This window comes from Hirundo rustica, chromosome 1 (genome assembly GCF_015227805.2).
Source record: "Hirundo rustica isolate bHirRus1 chromosome 1, bHirRus1.pri.v3, whole genome shotgun sequence".
Taxonomy (NCBI): Eukaryota; Metazoa; Chordata; class Aves; order Passeriformes; family Hirundinidae; genus Hirundo; species Hirundo rustica.
This window is the reverse complement of record NC_053450.1, coordinates 16,390,821-16,417,208: the sequence shown is the minus strand read 5'-3', so window position 1 is coordinate 16,417,208 and position 26,388 is coordinate 16,390,821. Positions and strand designations below refer to the sequence as shown.

At 37.1% G+C, this 26,388-nt stretch overlaps 1 protein-coding gene across 3 annotated transcripts in view; it reads right to left on the bottom strand.

Moving 5' to 3' along the window:
* Positions 1–26,388, bottom strand: part of CSMD3 (CUB and Sushi multiple domains 3) — a 612,124-nt gene that overhangs the window by 7,496 nt on the left and 578,240 nt on the right. For all 3 annotated transcript variants that reach the window (XM_040070587.2, XM_040070596.2, XM_040070605.2), the window contains 7 exons: positions 24,907–25,080; positions 18,172–18,345; positions 17,854–17,927; positions 9,578–9,689; positions 8,043–8,222; positions 4,246–4,311; positions 2,061–2,219 (listed from right to left, as the gene is read on the bottom strand). In XM_040070587.2, the coding sequence (XP_039926521.1) occupies positions 2,061–2,219; positions 4,246–4,311; positions 8,043–8,222; positions 9,578–9,689; positions 17,854–17,927; positions 18,172–18,345; positions 24,907–25,080 (939 nt within the window). The remainder of the gene's footprint in view (positions 1–2,060; positions 2,220–4,245; positions 4,312–8,042; positions 8,223–9,577; positions 9,690–17,853; positions 17,928–18,171; positions 18,346–24,906; positions 25,081–26,388) is intronic.

Genomic DNA, 26,388 nt, shown 5'->3' with positions numbered 1-26,388 from the left:
ATATTAATTACCTGATGACGTGTAATGCCTGTAATATAGAGTGGAAAAGGGCATTTGGAATCACATTTGTGTCTAGTTGAAGGAAGGAACCTTTTATTTGGAGGAGTGTTTTGAGTGGGAAAACACAGCGGTTTACTTTTCTAATAATAAAAATACAAAATTCTCCATCTGTTGTTCTTAATATTGTCACAAAAACTACATGGATAAAATTAATACAATAGAAAAAATCAAACACAGCCAAGACAAGCATGGTTATCAGTCAGAAAACATTCAGTCCACTCTCAAGCATGATTTTTCAAAGGACACCTACAAAATAATTTAACAGACAAACCTAGGGATAAAAATTCACCAGTCTACTCAATCCTGGGAAATAAGATCTCAGCAGAAACACAGGTTCTGTGGCTCATTACATCCTTCCTGTTGACCACCCCTCTCAGCAACAAGGATATCAGCCCCAGACAAGCAGGCAAATCTGAAAGGCAGATCTTGCTTGGTTCTCTGGTCTCCTATGATAAGGTGACTCAGTGGATGAAAGAAAGGCTGTGGATGTTGTCTCGCAGAACTTTAGTACAGCCTTTGACGCCAATTCCAACAGAATACTCCTGGAGAAACTGACTGTTCATGGGTTGGACAGTTGACTCTTCACTGTGTAAAAAGCTGACAGGCTGGATGAGCTCAGAGATTTGTGTTGATTAGTGTTACATGCAGTTAGGGGCCAGTCACAACTGGTGTTCCCCAGGGCTCAATGCTGGGGCCAGTCCTGCTTAATATCTTTTTTTAACAATCTGGATAAGGTCAGTTTTCAGATGACACCAAGCTGGGCGTGAGTGTTGATCTGCTGGAGGCAGAGGAAGGCTCTGCAGAAGGATCTCGAGAGTTTGGGTCGATAGCCGTGCACTTGTGTCACAACAACCCCAGGCAACTCTGCAGGCTTGGGAGGCCCTGGGGGTGCTAGTCATGGCTGAACATGATCCTTCAGTGAGCTCAGAATGGCATTGTGGCTTGTATAATAAATAGGGTGGTCAGCAGCACCAGGGAAGGGATCATCCCCCCATATTTGGCACTGGTGAGGCCACACCTTAAATCCTGCATTCAGTTTTGGGCCCCTCATTACAGGAGAGACATGGAAGTGCTGGAGCATGTCCAGAGAAGGGCAGTGGAGCCGAAGAAAGGTCTGGAGGGAAAGCTTTATGAGGAGAGTCTGAGGAAAATTGGGTTGTTTAGTCTGGAAAAAAAGGTGACTGAAGGAAGACTACACCCTCTCTTCAACCACTTGAAAAGAAGTTGAAGCAAGGTGCCTTTTGGTGCTTTTCTCAAGCAGCAAATGATCAGATTAAAGGAAATGGCTTCAAGTTGTGCCAGAAGTTTAGATTGGATCTCATGAAAAAATTCGTCACTGAAAGGGTTGTCTGGCATTGGAATAGGCTGTCCAGAGAAGTGGTGGAGTCACCATCCCTGGAGGTTTTAAAAGATGTGTACATGTGGCACTTCCAGAGACATGGTTCAGTGGTGGATTTGGCAGTATTAGGTTAACTTGGTTATCTTAGAGCTAAACAATTCTATGATTTTAACTTTTTTTTTTCCTCCTTAGAAAACCTAACAAGTGTCAGCTCTAGTTTCTTTCCATGTTCATTAGGTATTCTAGGTCAACATATGGCTACTGGGGAGAAATTTTATAATTAAGTATTAAGAAAATCTCAGGAACAGTACTTGAAGTTTATTTAAAATACTTTTAAGAGAAACATGATAAATAATATGATTCTTTCACTCCTTATTGACTATTAACTCCAAATACAGTAAAAAACCTGGAAAAGTAAAAAAAACCCAAACAAACAAAAACCAAACCAACCAAACAAACAAATAAACAAACCAAACAAACCAAGAGAACAAGGGGAAGGAAAAAAGTAGAAAACCCCCTGCATTTGAAAAGGAACTGAAATGTAATGAAAATTTCTTTAATAAGATAATAAAATTTAAATTATGCAGCAAGTTACAGGAAACCAATGTTTGTTAGACAGAAAAATGGAAAAAAATGGAAATTTGTTTTCCTTAACCCATACCTGATAGCAGCAATTCCATATTGCTGTTTGTAAGTGTTGCATTTACTCTTCCTGAAGTTGCATTGAAACTGGTGACTGTCAAAGTCATAGGTTGCTTCTTGCTTTTGTAATTGTAAGATCCTTTCCATATATAATTTTGGGCAAACACATCATCAGGGACTATACAAACAAAAACATGTTTCAATACACTTTGCAATATGTAGTACTTAAAAAGTCAAATAACCAAAAAAATATAAGATTAGCATTTTCTTTCCTTCACTCTTTATAAATCTACTAGACATAATTTTCAGATCTAAAACAGTAACCTGGCCTGAACTTTTCTGAAAGAAATGTATATGCACTGAATAACACAACCACAACTACATCTCTGTTTGCTTTTTTCCTAAAATATGGACCTGTCCTAGAGTTAGCCAGTTTAATAAATTCTAAAAGCTTTAACCAGAAGATCATATTCCAGTCACTGCAAAATCTTTTCTATGACAGCAGAGACAGTTAGGGGCATATGGCTTAGCATTGAATTTTGCAGAAATTAGTATCTATTTAGAGATCAAAATTTCATAAGCATTTTCTTTAAGTGACATGAAGTATTATAAGCATTTTCTTTATTAACTAGTCAATTTTTCTAATTAAAAAAAAAAAAAAGTTTTATCTTGTCTTCAAATGCTTAAAAACACTACGGGCTTTATCAGGAGAAAAAAAGATAAATTTTTAATTAAAAATTTAAAACAGATCATAGTCTGCCAGAGAAAAAATATGCAAGATTTATACCCTAACATTTAATACTTGTCATTAGCAAACTGAAAAATTATTATTTTAAGTAATGCTATTTCAGCAACAACAACAACAACAAAATCAAAACAACAAGCTACCTATGACATAAAAACTGATGCATGCAAATCTTTAAAATCTTAACATGGGATACCTTTCAAACAATTAAGAGTGATTTAGGATGGGCTTACTACACTTTCCAAAGTCATGTATCAGAGTTATCCCCATAAGAATCACATTATTTGAAGTAATTCACACTGAACTTGAAGCGTTGTTTTCATATGTGCATTGGCATCTCATGTCAGATAAGAAAGAAGAATGTTTGCCCTTTTCTCTCTCAGGATACCCCTAAATCCAAGACTGGGGCACACTGGAATACCCACAGTTTTCCTTCATCCTTTATTTTACACTACACAAAGACAGGTCTTCTCCATGAAAGCTAAAGGAGCTTTCCTAGTTTTTTTTGTCTCTGTACATGCAGGTATATTTGTATATGTTTCTTGAAAAAAATGGACCCGCAAGCAAGGAAATTGCATGGTGGAAATGCTCCGATGCTGTTTATTTGTAATCAGCCTGAAATATATTTTCCTACTTTTAGGAAAAAATATATTTATGTGCTATATTGGCAGTTAATTGGGATTGCACAAAATCAATCAAAATTTTCTGAATTAAAACTTTGATGTCTACCAGTGCTGAATGGCACATAATTGAAAAACATTGATTTGAACTAATGCACAAAATGTTTCTTTTAAAAAAGCCCCCAAATCCCCACATGCAAAAGTACTACTTTTATATCTTATTCATTGCCAATAGAAATTTAATAGGTTTATTATAGCCAAAGGTTAATTTTATTTATGGAGACTGCTCTTTCCAAAATATCTCTTCAGTGGACTGAGAGCTTCTCTTGTCAGGACATCCAAATATGGTCTTCAGTAAATCTGTTAAAACTGGAGAGTTCAGTCAGAATTGGAGAGATTACCTTGTCTCAGCTAAAATTAGCTTTTTTCCCTAAAGGTTAAGTTCAAGGTTAATACTAAGTATTTAGGTGAAGCAATTTAAATTAGCAATATATAAAAAAGTTCAGGACTGAAGAAAACTGCAAAACATTTTTAAATTATTTCAAGGTTAGTACAGTTTCTAAATAGGTAAATTGCATAGAATTTTACACAGAACACTGATTTCAGTGAAACCAATAAAACTCATTATGTAACAGAAATTGTGTATAGATATAAATTATACCATATGGTAGATGGACTTCAAAATTAGGGAAAAATTTAATTATCTTTTCCCCATGTTAATCTAGTGTCTAATCTAATATCCTTTACACATTCTAAACCACTCTGTGCAATCTCACTAAATTGATCATCGTTTGTTCTACAGAAATACTTCATAACTATATAAGCCTTGGAGTACTTACCACTTAGTTTGGGACTTGGTGTTCCCAATGCTGGTCTGGGATCCTTCACTAGTATTTTAGAACCAGCTGTTAGAAAGAATAAATGTTATAAAGATAAATCAGTAGCAAAATGTTACTTAGAAACAAAGAAAATAATTTCCATCGCAAAATTTATTTGTTAAAAGCATATAGGATGATGTTTAAAACTCCGATACAAATGAAATTTCAGGTGCCATCAAACCTTAGTATCACAGGGGCACTTGCACACAAATTTACTCTGTTCTCCCATATCCTCCTAAATCAGGTCTCTGGATGCTATTAAGTCATTTTAAGCAGTCAAACAGTGCAGGGCTTCACTTCAGAATCCACGTTTCAGAATTTACAATCCTGAACCATGCGCCTAATATGTGAGATGACTTCTAATACAGCATCTAATCCTGGCTATGTCACTTGGATAAGGAACAGTGAACAGTGCATTCACTGCAATGTAAGACCAAAAAGTGAACACACATAACAAAGCGAGCTTGAAATTGTTTCTCTCCAGGACTTAACTATTTTCAACAGTACTGAGTGAGACATCTCGTGTTCAAGACTGAAAACCTGTAGGTGCTGCCTTAATATTGAATGAGAAGGTCCCTGGTGGGTGGGTGGGTTGAAGGAAGGAAGGAAGGAAGGAAGGAAGGAAGGAAGGAAGGAAGGAAGGAAGGAAGGAAGGAAGGAAGGAAGGAAGGAAGGAAGGAAGGAAGGAAGGAAGGAAGGAAGGAAGGAAGGAAGGAAGGAAGCTGTCCACAGTATCTCCAACTGCTTAGGTGATATGAGAACTGGAAGCTGGAGAATACAATTTCTTCTCTGCTTAGAGAAGGAACTCTCCTACCACTGAAGATGGTGAACTAAATGCACTAGGACATTATAATTTCCTGGAGGTGAAGCTATTTTATTTTGAAGAAACAAATTTGGATTCACTGGAACATAAAGAAGACAAATAATTCTATCTCCTAATATAAAATATTCTCATGTAACACCAGACTCAATTCCTTGCTCCAGCTCTGATTTCAATGTTTTGTGTTTTGGGTCTTGGCCTTGAACCCATGCCTTTCCTCTCCAATCCATGTTCTAAGAGTACACAAGAGAAGAAACTACCTTCCCCCTGAGCTGAGTATTTATCTGCATAAAAAGGAAACCTTTTGTCCTAGGGTAACTTTATGATGGTTGTATCCCCAATCGTCTGTTCTGTTTGTGCTGTATATTGAGTTCTGTGCCTTTAAGACTGGTTCTAAGAGCAAGGAGAAGCGCGGAGTTTGTTTTGAGAAAACTGCCCGACTCCTCCACATTCTTCTGCGGACAGCGTGTTCGGCGGAGGCTTGGAGAGACTGCAGGACAGAGATTTCTTTTGCTTTTAGTTAGTTTCAGCTAGCCAGGGCAGAGAAGTTCCCTGGACTGTTTTTTTTTTTTCTTTCTTTTTTTTCTTAGAACTGTTTAAACCTGCTCTGGACTGAAAACCCAGGGGAGCACTGGGGGCTGCACCTGCGGCCCACCGGGGCCTGGACCTCGGCATTTTCCAGCAGCGCCAGAGGGACTGGGACTGAGGAGAGACTGAGAGAGAGCCGAGCTACACCCACGGCAAGGACTTTCTCAATTTGCCATCTCACTCCAGAATGAGAGGTTTTATTGTTTCATATTATTCATTCTTTGTACTTGTGGGCACTTTGTTTGTTAAGTAAAATAGTTTTTCCCACTTTTCTCTGAGGAAGTTCTTTCCTGGACCAGCTGGGGGGACGGGCCATTTAGGTTTGCTCCTCAGACAGACCCCATTCAGGGTTTTCTCCCAAATTTGCCCTAAACCAGGACACTTTTGCAAGAAGGGCTGAGAATATTTTTTATGGAGAATAAATTTTAGCTTTTTCAAAATGTCTTTTCTTGTCATGTATATTAAAACTCTAGAGAAGCAAGGGCAGGAGTTGAAATGCAACCTAAGATTCTCATGGACTGTTACCACTGATTGATTAACCTCTATTTCCTCTCTGTTTTGAAAGAAACTTACTGAGCTTCACTGTACATAGTTAACCTGGAGGGCAAGGTTCAACAGCCTATGCTTTCTGACTACATTAAGTTCAGGTTAGAAATATCTGGATCACACTTTCCAGTTGGGCTTTAACATGAAAAGATGATGAGTCAATTTGCCTTGTCAAGTTGAATAAATTTCTAGTCAAGTCCACAACTGAAATTTGAAACACAAAATAAAACTTAAATACAAATATTTGATACAAAGCCAAAACTAAAAACAGTTTACTAAGACTGTTTAAGTTTAAGTTTCTAGATCCAGATATTTGAGTAGGACTTTAAGTTTTCAATTTTGTATTTAAAGGATCAAATTCTAGTTTAATTCTCCTACACATCCCTTTAGAAGTCTCAGCTCCAAACATTTTATTCTTTTTCATCTATTTCCAAGTTATTTTTGTGAAGTTCATAATAAGAGGTGAACAGCTCCTTTCAACAGCAGCAGCAGAAAATTATTGAATCAAAATACAATCTATGAATCACATTTGGCCTGGCATACTTTCCAACTACTGAACAAGTCATCAGCTTCCTGGCTGCTAGCTTTCTAGCACTTTCCTAAAGCTCTGCTTTATTTTCCCCCAGCACTTGCCTGGCATGCAATTCCAGGACACCTGTTTTTTAGTAATACAAACTATTCATTTCCTATTTCCCTTCCAAGTAGCAGTGTTTGGCTACAAAGCCTTTGAATGCCTCTGTAAGAGCCCTGGGGATTACCACATATGAAACATTAGGTAACAGTAATCTGAAAAGGCCGTTAATTATTCAGGAAATAAAATTCCAAACTGTTCCTGCACTTGAGTATATTCCTTATCTCACATGAAAACCACTTTTCTCACCATGACTTACTGCTTTTCATGTCCTACCATGACAAAGTGGGTAGTAAAAATTAGAAACAAAATTAAAAGTTGGAACAAAGTAGATACATTTTTTTTCCTAGTAGTATACAGTTCCTTACATAAAAATATAAAATAGTAACCCTATGGAATAATTTCACACAGTGACTCAGACATTTTCTTGGACTTTAGGCATCTATCTGTAGCAATATTACTACAGAATCATTCCATCATTTACGTTGGAAAAAAGCTCTACGACCTTACAGTCCAATAGCTAACCTAGCACTACCAAGTCCTGAACTACATTATGGCTCTAAATGCCACACCTACACATCTATACATCTACCTCCACCACTTCCCTGGGCAGCCTGTTCCAATGCTTGACACCTCTTCCTAATTTTTCCTAAAAAATTTTCATAATGTCCAACCTAAGCCTTGCCTGGCACAGCTTTAGGCTATTTCCTCTCATCACGTGCTAATTCGAAGGAGAGATCAACACTCACCTTGATACAACCTGTTTTCAGGCAGTTATAGAGAGCAATAAGGTCTCCCCTCAGCATCCTTTTCTCGAGGATAAAGATCCCCAGCTTCCCTAGCCTCTCCTAATAAGCCTTGTGCTGCAAACCTTTCAACAGTTTCATTCCTCTTCTTTGGAAACAGTACAGTACCTCAATATCTTTCTTGGAGTGAGGGGTCCAAAACGGCATACGCTATTCAAGGTATGATCTCACCAGTACCAAGTACTGAGTTACCACTAAGCAGGTCACTTTGTTATAGGAGATTTGGTTCATCACGCAGGACCTGCCTTACATAAAAACATTCTGACTGGGCCCAATCAAATTGTTGTCATGCATGTGCCTACTGCAAGTAAAGAAAAGCACTGAAATATGACAGATGGCAGATGCAGCAGGAAACAGAAAAGCTTACCTTCACAAACAGGAACCTTCCCAGTCCATGTGCCATCAGACCTACAGGCTCTGTGCTCTGATCCTCCTGCCAAGAAGAAGCCTGGCTGACAAGTGTAAATCAATGTATAACCAAGTGACGGAAGATCCATTCCTGCAACATTAGCATGACTTGGTGTTTCTGGTTGTTTACAGCTGTGGGCTACAAAGAAAAGGTAAAATATCCTTCTGTCAAAATGGTGAAAATATTTCTGGAAAGATAATATATGCCATTCTGTCAGTTAAATAACAAAGTAAAAAAGTAAATAGAAATTACATAATAATATATTTTAATTCACATTATAAATTACTGTATAGTCTATAAAATATCACCACGAGTCTGTAAATACACTCTTAAATCTTTCAAGGACCTTTCAAGTCCAAGGGATCAAGAGCAGACTTAAATGCACTTGCATGAACAAAATAAATTATTTGTATATGAGAATAGAAACAGCACACATCACACCAGATTTAAAAGCAATCATGGCTTGTGACTTACATCTGTTATGATATCTATGTAGAACTGTATACATTTTTCCTTACAAACAGTAAGGAAATGGTCAGTTGAAAAACACTATGAAAGGTCAAGGAGAAATTGAAGGTGAGTTGTAAATACCAGAAAAATTAAGTTACCATTTCTAATGTCTTATGAAGAGTCTCGTATATTTAACAATCAACAAAATGTAGGATTTACATGTTATCTCAGAGACAGCATACCTCCAAGAGCAGAGTTCCCCTTTCAACACATTAAACTACTGATTTGCTGTTTGCTTAACACTAGCACCAGCTGAAATAATAGTAATGCTGTTTCCTTCTGTGGATATATTCTCCATTCACTGAAGTAATTCTGTAGTGTCAGACCTTACAAGGTCAGACTGTTTCCAGAAAAATACAGCTGACTAGCTGAACTAGAAAGATTAAGCATGATCTTATGTCTTCAGTAAATTATCATTATTTACAAATGTGTAAAAAAAGACCTATGAAATGAATTGCTGCTGTCTATACTCTAAAAGATTCTCTCTATTTCAGATTCAAAAATTTCCAATTGCAAACACTTTTTTCCTCATCTTAAAATACTGTGACTCCTTGGCTGGGAAACAGTTAAATTCATTACTAGAACTGATTTTAATTATATGCTTTCCTGCATATTTTAGAACAGGGCCTTCTGGTATGTCCTATTCTCACCAGCTCCTCTCTGAGGTGGAAGAGTTGCACCCTCTTAAAAACTGACTTGGGATTAAACTCCCAAGTTTTTTCTCTCTCTTTTTTTTTTTGTGTGTTTTTTTTTTTTTTTTTTTTTTTTTTTTGGGTTTTTTTTTTTTTTTTTTTAGTTCTCTTGTTTATTATACAAAAATTCACTCAGAATCAGACTTTTCTAGCTGCAGTAAGCTAGTAATGCAAATTTCTCGTAACATTCAGTTAATAAAGTCATATAGATTAACTTCATGACAATGTTGCTGCAGCTAAATAAACTAGATTAAAAAATTGAGAAAAGGAAAAAATAAAATCTTCTCTTACGTATACATTCCGGCTGGATTCCACTCCATGTAAGATCAGGAAGGCAAGTTCGTGTTGTTGAACCATGGAGCAGGTGTCCTTTTTTACACTGAAATTGGACAACATTTCCCACCTGTTGAAAAGTAGAAAACACAGTAATATTGTTATGAGCAACTATCAGTTGTGATATTTTTTCCTAAATTTGATTACTCCTTCACGTAATACAGACTTGATAAGTTGTGATTCTCTTTCTCTGGAAAGTAAATTATTTTCACAGAACAATTTGATATGAAATAAAAAACTGCTTTGTTCTCAGTAGAATTACTCTCCCCTCAAAATTAGATCCTCAATGGAAGAAAATCAAATCCTCATCTTCTGTGGTCTCTCTAGTGTGTTGCTTTGGGCCTGGAACAGTTGATGAACTGTGAGTTTGGAAACAAAGTTTATGGTGCCTTCCCCACTCTGGACCAGAGGAGAGACAATTGGGCAATATTGCCACAAACAAGGGAAGTCACAGAACAGAAATGGGTATTAGATTCTGCTGGACATCTGCTGAAATAGATCCCTGCTTGGGGAATGTTGGATATATTCACCGGTCATAATGAGAAATATTTGATTAGAATGGACGGAGGTGGTCAACAACACTTTCTCATGCTTCAAAATCTTCCTATGATATCTTAATTTTGGTTTTTAATGAGAGGAGGTAAAGAATAACAGTTCTTTATACCACTTTGATAATAGAAACTGGAAACAAGTACATAACAATTTACAATAGAAATTCATCTGAGATTAGCTTTTAATTATTATCCTTATTAAGGGTATGTGTTGCATAAATAGGAAAATAGAATTCTTACAGTTTCTGCACAAATATAAAGTGGAATAACTTGTTCAGCATGTCCAGTCATGGTGAAGTTGATGAAAATGCAAATAATTCTTAGTTTCCATCAAAAGCAAGGAAATTAGATTAGAACTACATCATTCAGAGAGTATTGTATTACATACTGTGAGTAGTTAACTCAAATATTAAGGTGCATAGATCGTATCTACTGTTCTGCAAGTGACCTGTATTAATATATTTATCAACTCATGTTTAAACAAGAAGATGATAACTTTAAACTATCTGTGACAGCACATTTATAGTTCTGGTTTGGGTTTGATCTTTAATTATTTTGATTAAATGCATAACAATTGATTCAGACTGATGCTCAAAGGTAAAAGCTGGATTCTTTCCTGATAGTTTAGTACTGGGAAACAGTATTTCACTCCTACAAGTATTCATTTGTAACTATATAGAACTATTCCATTTCAGCTCAAGTTTCTCATCAGAATGAAATTTAATAATAACCCATGAACTACGGATAGCAGTGTGGGATTTAAAATTCATCTCCCTTTATTTTGCTCTTTTCTGTGCTCACTGGACTATGTAATTACTTTTAAAAGATTTTGAAGGAAATACACGAAATCACTTGCATGGTTAAGTACAAAGTAGTAAAATACTACAAGTTTTAGAAATTGCTCTAGGTAGCTATAGAAGCTTTTTGTGCGTATGTGGTAAAGATACAGTTAAACAAAAAGTACTGGCCTTAAGAAAGGTGTGTTCATATGACTACATCAGTGGACATGGAAGCACTACAGATATCATTTTTCTGGACTTCTGTTAAGCCTTTCAAAGAGTCCTCCACAACATCTTTCTCTCTAAATTGGACAAAGATAGATTTGATGAATGGACTGTTAGGTGGATAAGAGAGCGATTGGACAGTCACATCCAGAGGCTAGCGGTCAATGTCTCAGAATCCCAGTGGACATCAATGACACATGGTGTCCCTCAGGGTTCAGTATTGGAACCAGTGTTATTTAATGTCTTCCTTAATGACACAAGTGAAGGGATTGAGTGCACCCTCAGCAAATTTGCAGATTACACCAAGCTGTGTAGTATGGGTGACACATCTGAAGGATGGGATCCATCCAGAGGGACCTGGAAAATCTTGAGAAGTGGCTCATGAGAACATCCTGAGGTTTAGTAAGACCAAGTTAAAGGTGCTTATAGCAGGGGTGGGCTGGGATATGAACAGATCGAGAGCAGCGCTGCTGAGAAGGATTTGGGGGTGATGGTGAATGAGAGACTGGACATGACCCAGAAATGTGCACTTGCAGCCCCAAAAGACAAGTGTATCCAGGGATGCATCAAAAGCAGTGTGGGGCAGCTGTCAAGGGAAGTGATTCTGTCCTTCTACTCTGTTCTGGCGACACCTCACCCAGAGAGTCCTCTGTCCCACTTTGGGCGTCTCAGCACAAGAAAACCGTAGGCTTGGAGAAAATCCAGAGGAAGGCCACCAAAATGTTTCCTATGAGGAAAGGCTGAGAGAACTTTTAGTAAGCCTGGAAAAAAGTAGGATTCATTCAGACCTAATTGTGGCCTACCAGTGACTGAAGGGAACCTACAAGAAACATGGAGAGGGACTGTTTACAGGCACATGTAGTGATAGGACAAGGGGGAACAGAATCAAAAGAGAGTAGGTTTAGACTAGATACTAGGAGGAAGTTCTTTGTTGTGAGAGTTGTGAAAGACTAGGACAGGTTTCCCAGAGAAACTGTTGATGCCTCATACCTGGTTGTGTTCAAGGCCAGGCTGGATGGGGCTCTAAGAAACCTTGTCTACCACAAAGTGTGCCTATCCATGGCAGGGGGGCTGAAACTAGATTATCTTGAAGGTCTCTTTTAACCTAAACCATTCCATGATTTTATAGTTTCACAAGACACACAACCTTTATATATGTACACACCAAAGCAGCATCAAAAATGCGACAGTTGCCTAAGGGATGAAGATGTTTAAGAAGTGCTGCCATGCTGACCAAGATTACAATAAATGAAAAATATTACAAGCAATATGTAATAACAATATATTACATTAATTAATTACATAGGATATGTATCATATGTATTAAACAAATTAAAGTAATTTTAGAAAGTTTTGTGGTAGACCTTGCAATATTCTTGCGTCAGAGGCACCAGGTGGCGCTACAACACAGTATTCTACGATCAAAAATTTCCCCGTCCTGTGATGTTCAGATTTGTTTTAATTTTTATTCTATTGCTCAATTACGAGCATTAATACTCTGGTAAACAGTGTTTTCATCCAGTCAAAAAAAAAAAAAAAAAAAGAAAAAAAAAAAAAGAGGAAAGTACTTGATCATGTCTGTTCTATAGCTGCTTTTTTTTATTGTGTCAGTTATAGCTTAATAACTATTTTTCCCAAAATTAACATACTAAATAACTTTTTTCTTTTTTCTTTGTTTTGCAAGACTTCAAAGAGTGTATATTCATTATTCTCTAACAGGAGAAATACCATTCTGAGAAGAAAATGCATACATATCAACATGCATCTATTTATAAAGTACTCTAGATAATTTTTTTTCACCAAATAAAATTATAATAATGTATAACAATTATCAAAATAGTAAGTTATTATCCATCTTTTTTCTTATATTCCTTATAGGAATAGAAGATACTTATAACTCTCATGAGTTACTCTACAAACAATTTTGTTCTTAGACTTCTGTTCACCACAGAATATGCAGATACTCTAATAAATTTCTCCATCCCCAGGAATTTGTGCCAAAGAATTGAGAAGCTAAGGGAATGCCAGTTATTTATCTTCAGTAACTTTTAGCATCACGTTTTAAGTGAATGAAAACATACCTCCTGAAGTCTTCACTATAACTGAAGTTTGGTAGCTCACTAATACATTACTGCCCTTATTGACCAGGTTTTGAATTTGCAGGCAGAAGCTTTACAGGCTTCCTTTGTCTGAAAGAGTCTTGAGCTGCTTGGAGTTTTGTGTTTGTTTCAGGTTTGTTTTGCTTTGTTTCTAAACTTTCTTTAGCTGTAAAATTTAAATTTCCTGTGATCAGGTAACTATGACAAGGTTTTATGCCTTTCTTTATCTTTGTCTGGTTCAACCACAGATTTATATCCATAGCAGAAAAAAAAGCATCTAGTATGTGCAGAACGAGCTATTTCCCACTAACATGATGCAGTATAGAGAAATATAGGCCTGGTGCTGGGATGACAGCAAAGCCCTTGAGAAATGCAGACAACAGGATGTTGTGAAGAAGACTACAGTGCGACTATGATAAAAGATGTAAGACAGTCTTAGCACTGGAGATCCTGTTGCTATGAACAATCTCCCCTAAAGACATACAGGCCTGGACAGAACCAGGTTTCAGCAGTAAAAAAGAAAAACTATATAACATAGGTGAAATGTACCTTATAGTATAGATTGAAATCTAATGTGTATAATAAGGAGCTGTGGTGTGAGTGGTGTAGGAGTGTGTTGGAAACATTACAAATAACCCCAGGTGAAACACTAAGGACAGAGACTAAAAAAAGAAAAAGAAATCACATTTGTGTCAAAGAAGCCCTCCAGATTGTGACACTAACACACTGACACCACAGACCTCAAGACAATGAGAATTAGGGAAATACATGGTGTATTATATGGCCTAAATTACATGTTCATTCATGCAGTGGTGGTGCCAACTGTGCTAACAGAGACAGCTATATGGTGGTAGTAGAGCAATTCTCTTGGAACTTCATCCTACAATTCAATCAACACTGAAATTTTTATAAGCATTAAAATCACAGAAGGAGATTATTTACAAGGCTGCTCAACACCTGCAGATCAAGTTTCATATAGAATTTCATAAGATAGAACCCAAGAGCTAGCAGAGAGCTACCCCTTCTGCATTGTGCCTATTTTCCTTTATAAATTAAGACTGCTCTTTAACTCAGTTTAGGCCTCAACAGAAAGGAAGATAGCTGAATTTCTACAAAACATGCTGAAAAAGTATGAGAAGTAATAAATCTTATATATATGACTGACTGGTCTAAGCAGCTCTAAACTGTTCCTTCAATTCAGTAGTACCTTGTGTTACAATAGCTTATGGTGAAATAAGCACTTTTCTATGTTTCTAGCAATACAGCTGAAGAAGTATTTAAAATCCCACTTTCTTTCAAAGGACTGTTTTATTTTCCAGATTACAGATGAAGTCAGTACACACTAAGTTCTAAAGTTATTTTGTCTCCATTGTAACACACTGCTAAAATAGAGCTGTCAAATAAAAATGGCTCAGATGAAAGGTAAACATCCTAGAAATACGTAATCATAACAATTAAAGCAGATGATGGTTTCCGTGTCATGACAAATAACCAAGTAGCACTAAACTGGTGTTTTGATGTTATTTGAACACATAAGAAACTGATCTGCTTCTGCCTGAAGGATCCAATAGTGAACAATTAGGTCCATGCAAAATTCTGCTGCTTCTTCTTCTACAAAGCTCCTCTTTTAATAGTTGAAACATCATTCAAATGTGACGTGGTGATATTTGTTAGTGTAGGTTCCAGGAGGTTAGGCTTAGATGCACATTTCAGTCAAGCCTAGTCAACACAAGAATGATCTTGTGTTTAACTGAACTTTCAATGCAATCAATGAGATAGGAAAACAGATAATCAAGAGTAGGGAAAGAAACAGGTACAAAACTACGGCGCTGTTGAAGCTCATAACTTGACATCAGTATTGTGAAAAGCAAGTGTCAGTCAGTGATTTTTGTCAGATAAAAGAGGAGGTCATGCCATTTGATGAAAAGTACTTAAAACAGGATCCCACATATGAAGTCTTGAATTCTAAGTGTAAGGCTACAGCTTGGGTTTTTTTGTTTGTGTTTTTGTGGTTTTTTTTTTTTTTTTTTTTTTTTTTTTTTTTGAGACAGAGAAATAAATTTAAACCTTGATAATTAAGTAAATTAAGTTACCCTATTAATATTAGTTTAAATATGAAGTATTAAGAGAGTTAAAACAAAGCAAAACCCCAAACAAAACAAAACAAAAAACCCCACATCTGCATTTTGGAGCAATTTAGAATTATTATTTATCTTCCTGCTAGGGAGAGAAGTAAAAATCCCTATTATCCCATTCACAAAGGAAGTTAATTATATAGCATAATATACATTAATTTACAATATTTTTGTGGTTTTAAAGGACTCATAACATTATACGATATATGATAATGCAGTATTTCTTTCTGGGATCTACAGACAATAACTTGTCCATAACCAATCATTTTCACAATCGTTTCCACCCAACCAAGAGCTGAGCTCAGCTTCATCTGTATGACTGATATTTCTACCCTGTTATGTATTAACTAAGCAATCATACTTAGAGTAACCACAAGTTGCCCTTTTAGGTGCATAAAATCAAATTCATTGCGTGAACATGAGAATAAGTTGCTGGCTGGGTAAGGAGACTATAGCACACAAGTCTTAAACACTGGGCACTAACCTTGTAACTGTTTTGGTTTTGTTTTTTAAGAATTTATAGAGTTATAAACTCTGCCAGCACTTATGCTTATTTTACAAATGATTTATCAATTGACATTTTGCTTGATATTTTTACAGTTCCATGCTAGTTGTGAGTGATATTTTATTCACAACAATTACAACACAAATGAGAGACTGAATTAACTTCTTCAATGAAAATTCATTAATACGTAAGAGAAACTGTGACAATAAAATTAGAGAAAATGGTTAATAAATTATTTATTTAATATATAGTTGAATAAAGAGTTGTCCTCTAGCATAATATTGTATTAATACTAAACAAAGTTAGCCTAAGGTCTGCCCCTGCTTATCCTATCTTGGCACAAAGCAGCACTTTCAGTCCCTAGAGAAAACATAGACAATTTTATTATCATTTGCATATGATTGTGATTTAACACAATCTAAGAACACAAATATTGCTAAAACCCAAGCCTGAGTAGTACTGCACAAAGGCCGCCAAAAGGATATATCAAAGAAAATTTTGGCCATGAAACTTTGAAAAGCCTTTAGCTACAATTTGTTTTTAAAAACTAATTTCATTTTGTAAATTCGTTCAAATTTCACTCAGCCCTTTCTTGCATTTGCAGCAAACTGCAGTTTTTATTCTCCTGCTATTAGATAGAGACCGCATGCAGCTGTGGTGTTGCTAGGTAGTCTTCTGTTCATTCCTCTTCATGTGCCTGGAGCTTTCAGCCCTGACATCAAACAAAGATGTCACATGATAGATTAGGCTCTCTCTTTGTTCTCAAGATTCCTAGCAAATTATAAGGTACATTTTTGCATCTCTAAACCATTCACTCACGAAAACATCTCAATGATGTCAGTGTTTTGTGTGAATCAGAAAATCAGCAGCTCAAATTAATTTTCAGTTTCACAATTCTTTTTCCAACAAAAACATATGCAAGCACCATTTGCCACAACACAGCCTTGTATAAAATGTGGCCAACAGTCTCCTGGGAGGCATCAGGTGGAGCATTGAAAACAGGTCAAGGGAGGTGCTTTTTCCTCTCTGCTAGCCTCAGTGAGTCATAAGTGAGTGCTGGGCTCACCAGGGCAACCGAGACAAGGACAATACCATATTGAGTCCAGTGATGGGTTACAAAATTGGTTAAGGGACTATAGCATCTGAAATACAAGGAATAGCTGAAAGACCTGGGGTTATCCAGCCTGTAAAAAAAAAAAAAAAAAAAAAAAAAAAAAAACACAACAAAACAAAACCTTGGGGCAGGACAGACAACAGAAGCAGATTTAGCAGATTTTTCTTCAGTGGTGCCCAGAGACAAAATGAGGAGAAATAGGTATAAATTAGAACATAAGAAATTATCTACAAAACTAAGAAAGAAGTGTTCATTCTCACTGTATGGGTGATCAACTTGGAGCAGGATGCCAAGAGGCACTGCTGAGTCTCCATCCTGCAAATATTCAAGACCACCTGGAGACAGCCCTCATAAATCTGTTCTAGCTGACCCTGTTTTGAGAAGAGGGAGTGGACTAGAAGTTCTCCTACAGGTCTGTGACTCTGTAATTCATTTGTGGTTCCAAACAGATTTTCTCTCAGGAAGAAAAAAAGTCCTTTTTTTTTAGAGTATACCTACACTAGCATTTTGGCACACAATATACAACTTTTTGAGGAGAAAAAGCCTATTTAATAAATTGTAGGAAGCACTTATATATTGGTGGGAGATACTGAAAGTCTTCAAGGTGAAATCAAGTGGAATCTGATCACAAGTTTTGCATGTAGTGCATTGCTAAGAGGGACACAGAGTTAGTGTAATCCAACAGCTAGAAATAAGGAAATACAGCAACACAGCAGCAAACAACTCTTACGGAAGCAGTCTTTGAACCTCTAATTAGGTGTTTCTAGACTTTGAGGTAGCATAAAATATTTAAATATGCAAGTTAATAAGAAAAAGTATACTCTACCTGATAGCCAAATGTGTTATTTTGTGACCCGTGCCTTGGGACTCCTGGATTTTCACATGCTGTGCGAGTAGGTTCTAAAAAAATTGCAATATATTAAAGACAAAGCAAATTACAGTATTTTAATGAAACACATTAATGTATGACAAAATTAAGCTTGTTCAGCAACATACAATAAGCCAAATACAAGCAAAAAAATGAAGTGATTTGATTCTTAGAATAACACCAAGATAACTCAAAATAACTGAAAAATCCTAGATTGACTTAGGAAGAAGAATAATAAGTATTGAAAGAAATTTCAATACATGGACGCAATCATACCTATGCATCGAGGAGAAGAACCACTCCATGTTCCATCTGCTTGGCAAATCCTGGTGCTAGAGCCAACCAAAATGAAAGGGGGGTTGCAGCTGAAAGAGACTTCTGACTGATAGATGAAGCTTTTGCCTTCTCTTTTCCCTTGAGCAGGTACTCCAGGGTCACCACAAAACTTTGCTGTGAAAAAAGATAAATTGATAGAATTACATGATAGAAATGGAATGTGGCATTTATTAAAACAAACAAACAAAAAACCACTTAGCTTAACTAAGTGAAGCAATTATTCCAGATTTTGTATTTATTTTATTAAACACAGATCAAATATGGAAATATTTAATAGGAGATCAGAGAAACTAGCTATATAATATTTAGTCTGCCAGATTGTAGTAGTTCTGATAGTTGTTCAAAATCACTACCTAGTGTGCTTGGTCAGTACCTGAGACTTAATAAATCAAGGTGACAACTTACTTTATTGAAGTCCAAATAGCCACAATTCACCCATACCCAAACCCCATCAATCTGCAAATCTTTAGAGAACAATCAAAGAGTGTATCAAACTTCCATGTCAATCTTCCCTCCTCTCCTGCTTTCTTGCCACCTACACAGTGCCAAACATTTTTGTATGATTACAGGATTTAGCAAACAGATTTTAGGCATCATAAAGTCCTGCTTCCTCATCCTTCACTGAATGGTAAGATTTGGTATGCATAGAAGTATAATACTTGAAAGTTAGAACAGCTAACAATCAAGAAACACACACACACAAAAAAAAAAAAAATAAAAAATCCCACCAAACCATATAAAGAAACTTCTGTAGCAATCAAAAAGTCAGATACTAATAAACTGTATTAGACAGGATAAATGTCACTCATAAAAATCCGTTCTTAAATGGATATTTTTACCTTATTCCCATTACCTAAAGATTCCTTGTGTCTGTAGCATGTCATAAGTGAGTAAATGCACTGCTAGCAAATTTACCATCCTTCTGCAGTATGAAGCACTGAATATTGTCAGAAGCTGGATTTTGAATAATTGCCCCAGGGAATTAAATCAGCTATGGCAAACCCTGTGTCATCAGACTATATTATTCCTTGACACACTATGAATTACAGTATTGTGTAGTCTAATTTAATATCAGACAGAAAACGATGTCATAATAATAATAAACCCAACCCTAACCTGTACACGTTCAGTAATGTTTCTAAATAGTCATGCTGTACAGACAGTGGAATTTTGTCCTCCATCTTTCTCATCTAAAACATAATTTAAATTACATCTATCAAACAGCAATCTTCAAAATGCATTTGTAATGTTTCTGTCTTTGTCATCCCTGTTTTGAGCTTTCCAAAGGACCTGCTTTCATGAAACGTTCCTGCTCTCTGATTCTTTCTACAGACACTGACTCTTTGGGAAATCCACGCACACTCACACTGGTGAAGAAAAAGTGCTTAATCTGTAACATACCAGAATTGTATGCAATTTCATCACTTTAGGTGGCAGTGGAATGTGTGCAGAATTATGGGCCAAATTTTGAAAAGATCTATGGACTGTGGAGAGTGCCATGAAGTGCACACACTGTGTACTTCATTTGTGAATGACAGATTATGGTTGTTACACTTCCACTGGAAACTTCCATGTCTTAATTTGAGAATACATGAAACACTTACAAATTTTTAACACAGGGACTTGAAATTGTCTCCTAACAGTTCTTTGCACCAACAAAGAAACAATTCTGAAGAGAAAACAATTCTCACATTCAAAAATGAGGTTTCAGTAAATTTATTCAATTTTTCTAAAACTTAGTAAACTCCACCACTTACTTAGTTGTCAGTCAAGCTGACCTAGTCTTTGGATATGTACTGAGTACCTTCCTCTTATATCAGTAAGTGTGGAAATCAGGCATCATGGTAAAACACAGCAGTTTCCCTCTGATACAAGAACAGGTGACTACAGAACAAACTAAAGTTGCAGTGTACTGGAATTTTTAAGAGTGTTTCACTCTCAATGGAAATGTTTTCCTAAGGACTCTGACAGCCTTTAACAGAGTAGGACCACAGAGTTCTGGCACTGAGTCTGTGAGGCTAGTTTCATTCTTAGAAGAAATTTAACTAATTAACAGCACATTTTTTGTCAATGTCTGACAGCAGCAGTGAGCACACCTGTCCAAGATATGCCCAGGTAAAGGAGATGCTCAACCCAGTGAATGATCTTCTTGAGGAGGCATTTGGGCTGAGGACCATCAGACAAGGGGATTGACTTGGGGCATCATATTCTACCATCCCTGAGATGAATATACCAGCCAACCATGACATAAGAAACAAAGGGTCCCTTACCCTCTCACTACCAGGGAGAAGGAGGGGATCAAAGAGAGGAGGGGAAATGGAAGAAGGGTATTACTTGCAAGGACAGACAAATCCCTTCCCGGCCTCCCTCATAGTCTCAGGTGCCCTAATACGAGTATGAGGCCCTGGAACTTCAGATGCAGATGAAGGTCTTTATGGAACTGGAGGGCAAAATAATGTACCCCTAGCATCATGACCACCTCTGTCAAATAAGGAGAATGGTGGTTTTCATAGGTGAATCCCTCTGAGGGAACCTGAGGACCCAATATGCCGAGTGGACTACTTTTACTCATAGAGAAGCCTGCTGCCTCTCTGGAGCCTGGGACATTACTAGAAAACTCTCTAGTCTGGTACAACCCTGTGATTATTATCTGCTGGTCTTTATGTCCACAGCAATGAGGTACCAAAGAGAAGTCTAAGGGTAACCAAGAGATTTCAGGCCTCAGCACAATTGTTTGAAGGATCAAGAGGACATCTAGTGTTTTCTTTGATCCATTCAGTATCAGGGAAGAATTCTGAATGGAAGAGGCAGACCCAACTGATCAACAGATGGCTCTGAGGATGGTGTTATCAGAGGAACTTTGGGGTTTTTGATCATATTACGGTCTATATAACACCAGAACAACTGCTATTCAATGGCAGTCAGAAGACTGTCTCTTCTCAGAAGAGAAAAATTATTCTTGTGCAGGAGTTAGAAGATCTCACCAGTAGAGTTTTAAACTACACTGGAAGACAGAAAGGGACAAAACCAGGTTCACCTGTGATAAGAAATGGGAAGGCATGCCAGAGTTCAAGTACTAGTGAGATCCTTCAGTCATCTCCATGAGGGCCTAGAAGCCTCGACTCAGCCCATGATATATGACATCTTTGGCGTGAGCAAAAGCTGGTGGGATCAGTCCTCTGACTGGTGTGGAGGGTATGGAGGGTTACGCACTCTTCAGGAGGGATAGGTAGGGCAAGTGAAGTGGAGGATGAGGCAGGGGAGAGGGGTGCCAGAGCTTGCTGTTTGTTAGGTGTCCTGGTTTGGGAATGGTACTGCCCAATTCAGGGCCCCCCCACTGAGATTCCCCAGAAGCACCCTGCTGCTCTCTTTCATTCCGCTCGGTTTTCCCCTCCTCCTTCCCGATGTTTCAGGCTGGGGTTGAGAATTACAGGCACAAAAGGCAGAGATCACAGGTTGAGATAAAAATTATTTACCAGCAACAGCAATGAGATAAGAAAACAAACAGTAATAGCAACAATATTAATTACAATAGTGAGCAAAAGAAAGGGTAATTTACTTGCAAAGTGTTTATTACAGAGCCCAACCTAATCTGACCACAATCTTGGGGTTTTTTTTCTGACTGGAAGGAATGCCTTTCTCTTCAGAAGCCAGACCTTTCCCCTACCCCTGGCAATGATGTGACGCATTATAGACCAACACCTGGGACTTAGCCCTGCCCCATCCCAGCTGCTGCAAAAAATTAATCCTGTCCTGGCCAAAACCAGGACATTATGGCATGTAAAAAGCCTTTGGTAAGGATTAAGGGACACACAAACAAAGTGGATATTTTCAGGGGGGTCTACTACAGAACACACAGTCCGGATGTTGACACTGGTAAATTATTCTTTAATAAATTAAGAGTGACCTCTAAAAAATCTTCTGTTGTCTTTTTGAGGGACTTGAGCTTGCCAGATGCTAACTGTGAATACCACAGCGCTGGTACAAACAGGTCCAGAAGATTCCTAAAACACCTGGACTCAAAGGTATACTAAGTAGGATTGCGATGACACTAAACTGGGAGAATCTGTTGACTCACTTGAAGGTATCTGTGCCCTGCGAAAATACCCAGACAGATCAGAGGACTGGGCAATCACCAACAATGTGAAATTTAACAAGAGCACTGCACCTGGGATGGGACAACACTGGATCTACATCCAGGATGGAAAAACACTGCTGGAGAGCAGCACTGCAGGAAGGGACCTGGTTGATGGCAAATTGAACATGAGTCAGGAGTGCCCTGGCAGCCAGGAAGGCCAACTCTCTTCTGGGGGACATCAGGCACAGCACAGCCAGCTGGGCAAGGGAAGGGATTATCCTGCTCTGCACTGGGGTGGCCTCACCTTGAATGTTGTGTGCAGCTTTGGGTGGCACAATATAAGGACATAAAGCTATTACAGAGTATGCAAAAGAGGGAAACAAAAACAGTGAAGGGCCTTGAGAGGAAGCCGCACAAGGAGTGTCTGAGGTCACTTGATTTGTTCAGCCTAGAGGAGAAGAGACTGTGGCAAGGCCTCATTGTGGTGTTCAGCTTCTTCATGAGGCGAAGCAAAATGACAGGAACTGATTTCTTCTGCGTGGTAACCAGTGACAGGACCCAAGGGAATTATATGAAGATGTGTTAGGGAGGTTTAGATCGCATATCATGAAAAGGTTTTTCACCCAGAGGGTTGTTGGGCACTGGAAATCACCACAGGGAAATGGTCACAGCACCAAGCCTGACAATGCTCCCGGGTACGTGGATACAACTCTTTGGGTTGTTCCGTGCTGGGACAGCAGTTGGACTTCGATGATCTTTATGGGTCTCTTGTAATTCATTATATTCTATGATAATTCTATGATTCTAAGTCATATCTGCAGTCAGGAATTTTCTGGCATTGTACATTTTTGCCATCTATTGCCAAGATTATCAAATCAGCAGTCCTGTACTGAAATTACTGCATGAGTAATTAAGCAAACAAATTTACTGGGTCATAGATGACAAATACTCAACCAAGGACATGGTCATATTCCATTCTGAATAATTATTCTATGTCATAACTATACCTTGCGTATCTTCAGCCACAAGTTCTTTGGAACCAAGCTAGGAACTAAATTTCTGATGTCAAGAACTGCTTCAAGATTGCTTATTGAGAATGACTTTCACCAGCTCCCCCTCATTTCTGCCAGATGGCAACTAGCTTAAGCTTTTTGACAAGCACTGGCTGCCAATTATTTTCTCTTGCAAGTCAATGGGTAACCAATGCAAATCAACAACATTCAGTTAATGTAATCTGCATTAAATAGCCTTTAATTCCTGGGCAGATGCATTCTGTACTAAATATACCTTTTAAAAAGTTTAAAGGTAGAGCTCACTTTTTCAGAGTATACTGCAGTACTGAATATTCCAGCTTTAAAAATAACAATTAGCTTGTGATACCCAAAAATGAATGGACACCATTTTTCAATCAAGAACAAATAATGAAACTAATTTTTCATAGTCCCTGATATTCACAGTATAGTGGACTCTAGAAGAGCTCTACATAGAGAATTTAAGCAACAAATAGGGGTCTTGTTCTTTTTCTTCCAGAAAAAAAATGCCTTTCATCATGTTCCACTTCTGGCACACAGAGTTTCAGCAGCAGTCAGAAACTCTTGTTGATGATATGAGAAAATAATTGGAAAAAAAAGGAAAAAGAAAAGATTATCTATATGATATGCTTTCATAGTACTGGGATACAGCCAAAAGAGAGAAAAAATTTGACAGAGAGAGATGAAAAATGGAAAAAAAAAAAAAGTAAAATAACAGAAAAGTACATTTTGCAAAATTTAGCAAGCTACCTTTCAAGCAAGCTACCTTTTAAGCACAGCTACTTGGCAAGTTCAAATTAAATTTCAGAGACTGTAAAGCCATGAATAAGATACTATCCTCTTCCAGTTAGATTTTTTTTGAACACCATTAGAGTGGTATAATTATTCCACAAATAACTGCAAAACCTCCTTTTCCAGTGCAATCAATTGAATATCTCTCAGAAGAATCACAGACACTTTAAAAATATTATATAATGAATGGGATTGAATACGGTTATGAAATTTGTAGCAATATGAAAATCCATCAATGATATTTATAAGTTTCAAATTACATAAATTTAATGCATAAAATACATAGGTTAATTTACTGCAGGATGAAAAAAAGATAACTTCACAGAATCACCCAGGACATAATCAACATTACAGCCAGAAAGATTCTTTGTGACATCACAGGAAATTTAAGATGAGTAGTGAGGAAATAAAAGAGATTATAATGAAAGTTACTCTACCACATATATAGCTGTATCTGAAAACAAGACAGCAGCTTTTAATCTTGGATTGCCTTGGATTATATTGTACACATTGTCTGTAATATTTTTTGTATCTGTTTCCAAGGACTCCTATATGCTCACATAGGGTTTACAGATATCCCCATGACCTTCTCAATCTACTACTAACATTAAAATTTTGGAAAATTTTAGAAATTTTTAGAATTGTAATTGTCCCAGGTTTGAAATTAATTGAGCCACTGGGGAAGGGAGGGATGAAAAAAAAGGTGAAAACTTTAAAAAGGAAAAAAAAATTATAGTTGAACAGCAAAATACGGACTATGATGTGAATACATACGTAAGCACTGAGGTACTTCACCACTCCATGTTCCGTTCCCAACACAAGTCAAAACAGCAGGAAAAGAGAGTTCATATCCTGGAGAGCAGACATAGCTAATGCTGAATCCCCAGTCCAGGTTTGTTCCTTCCAACCTTCCATTAGAGATCTGAGGAGGAGTTGGGCAGGTAACAGCTGCAATAATATTCAAAGTAATTAGGCCCGGCTGCTGTAAATATCCCAGATGTACACAATTACTAGAAGAACCATATGGGCTAATTTCAACTTTTTTTAGAGGACAATACAGTCAGGGCATGTTTTCTCACTGTATTCTTGCCACATTTCCTGAAGTTAGTATGTCTGCTTTCCTTCATTTAGGAAGCAGTGGAAGATTGACAAAGTTTCTTAAATAAACCAGAATGCTGCATCAAACCAAATAGGAAAGCTACCTAAAAATCAATATGGAAACTATGACCTGTTTGAAATTTAAGATATGTCTGGTAATCTACTACAATTTTTTTTTTTTTTTTTTTTTTTTTATCTGTCAAGACGATATAGAGTACAACCATATTTTATTAGTGTGGCAATAATAAAATATTTTATTCCTGTTGATCAGCTTAGGCATTTACTAGGCTTAATGCATAGGGATGAAATTCTAGGACAACTGTTCCAAAATATTACTTGAAAACCTGTTTCTAAGTAGCATCATTTGGTTACTATTTGCTTTGTGAGTAGTTCATCACCAAAAAGCATCTAGTTGCCAGCAAGAGGAAGAAAGAAGAAAATGTAAGGATTTGCAATTCATTGAAACTGTTAGTATTGCTACCTCTAAGAAGGCCAATAAGAGCATCTCATTATATTTTCTAATTGCTAGGCCTCCTAGGGAGAGATAGAAACATTTTCTATTCAGTTTTAGGCAAAAGGACTGAAAAGCAGTATGGGAAGGCAGTAGGAAAAAAAGAGATACAACTGTTGTGATGAATATAAAAATATTATTCATTGGATAGTGGTGTAGTAACAGACAATTTGAAAGCTTGAGGGGAAAAGGTATTAAAGAAATTAAATGAAAGAAAACCTGAACCAATAAGAGAAAAGACAACATTTATATCAAGTTGATGGAATGAATGAGTTAGACAAAAAAAGTAAACTGTGCTAGCAAAAGAGAAAGAAAGCAAATAGACTAACATAATTTAATCTGGTAAAGCCAGTTGGGATAAATGAGATGATATGGTGACTAAAAATTGAGCAGAGCACACACAGATCACAAAAATGGAGGAAGTTAAATGCTGCACCCATAAGCTTCAAACTAATGTTTAGAACAGCTGTCATCTTGCAGGCTTACAAGAATTCAGAGGCACTAGGTGACAAATAATATGTATTTGAATGCAACCTGTAGAGGGTTTACTATGTACCATTTCTCCATTCTTATTATTCTCTTCAGTGAGATAATCTCAGTTTTATAGACCATAAAGATACCTTCAAGTGTCAGCTGTTTGAGAATAC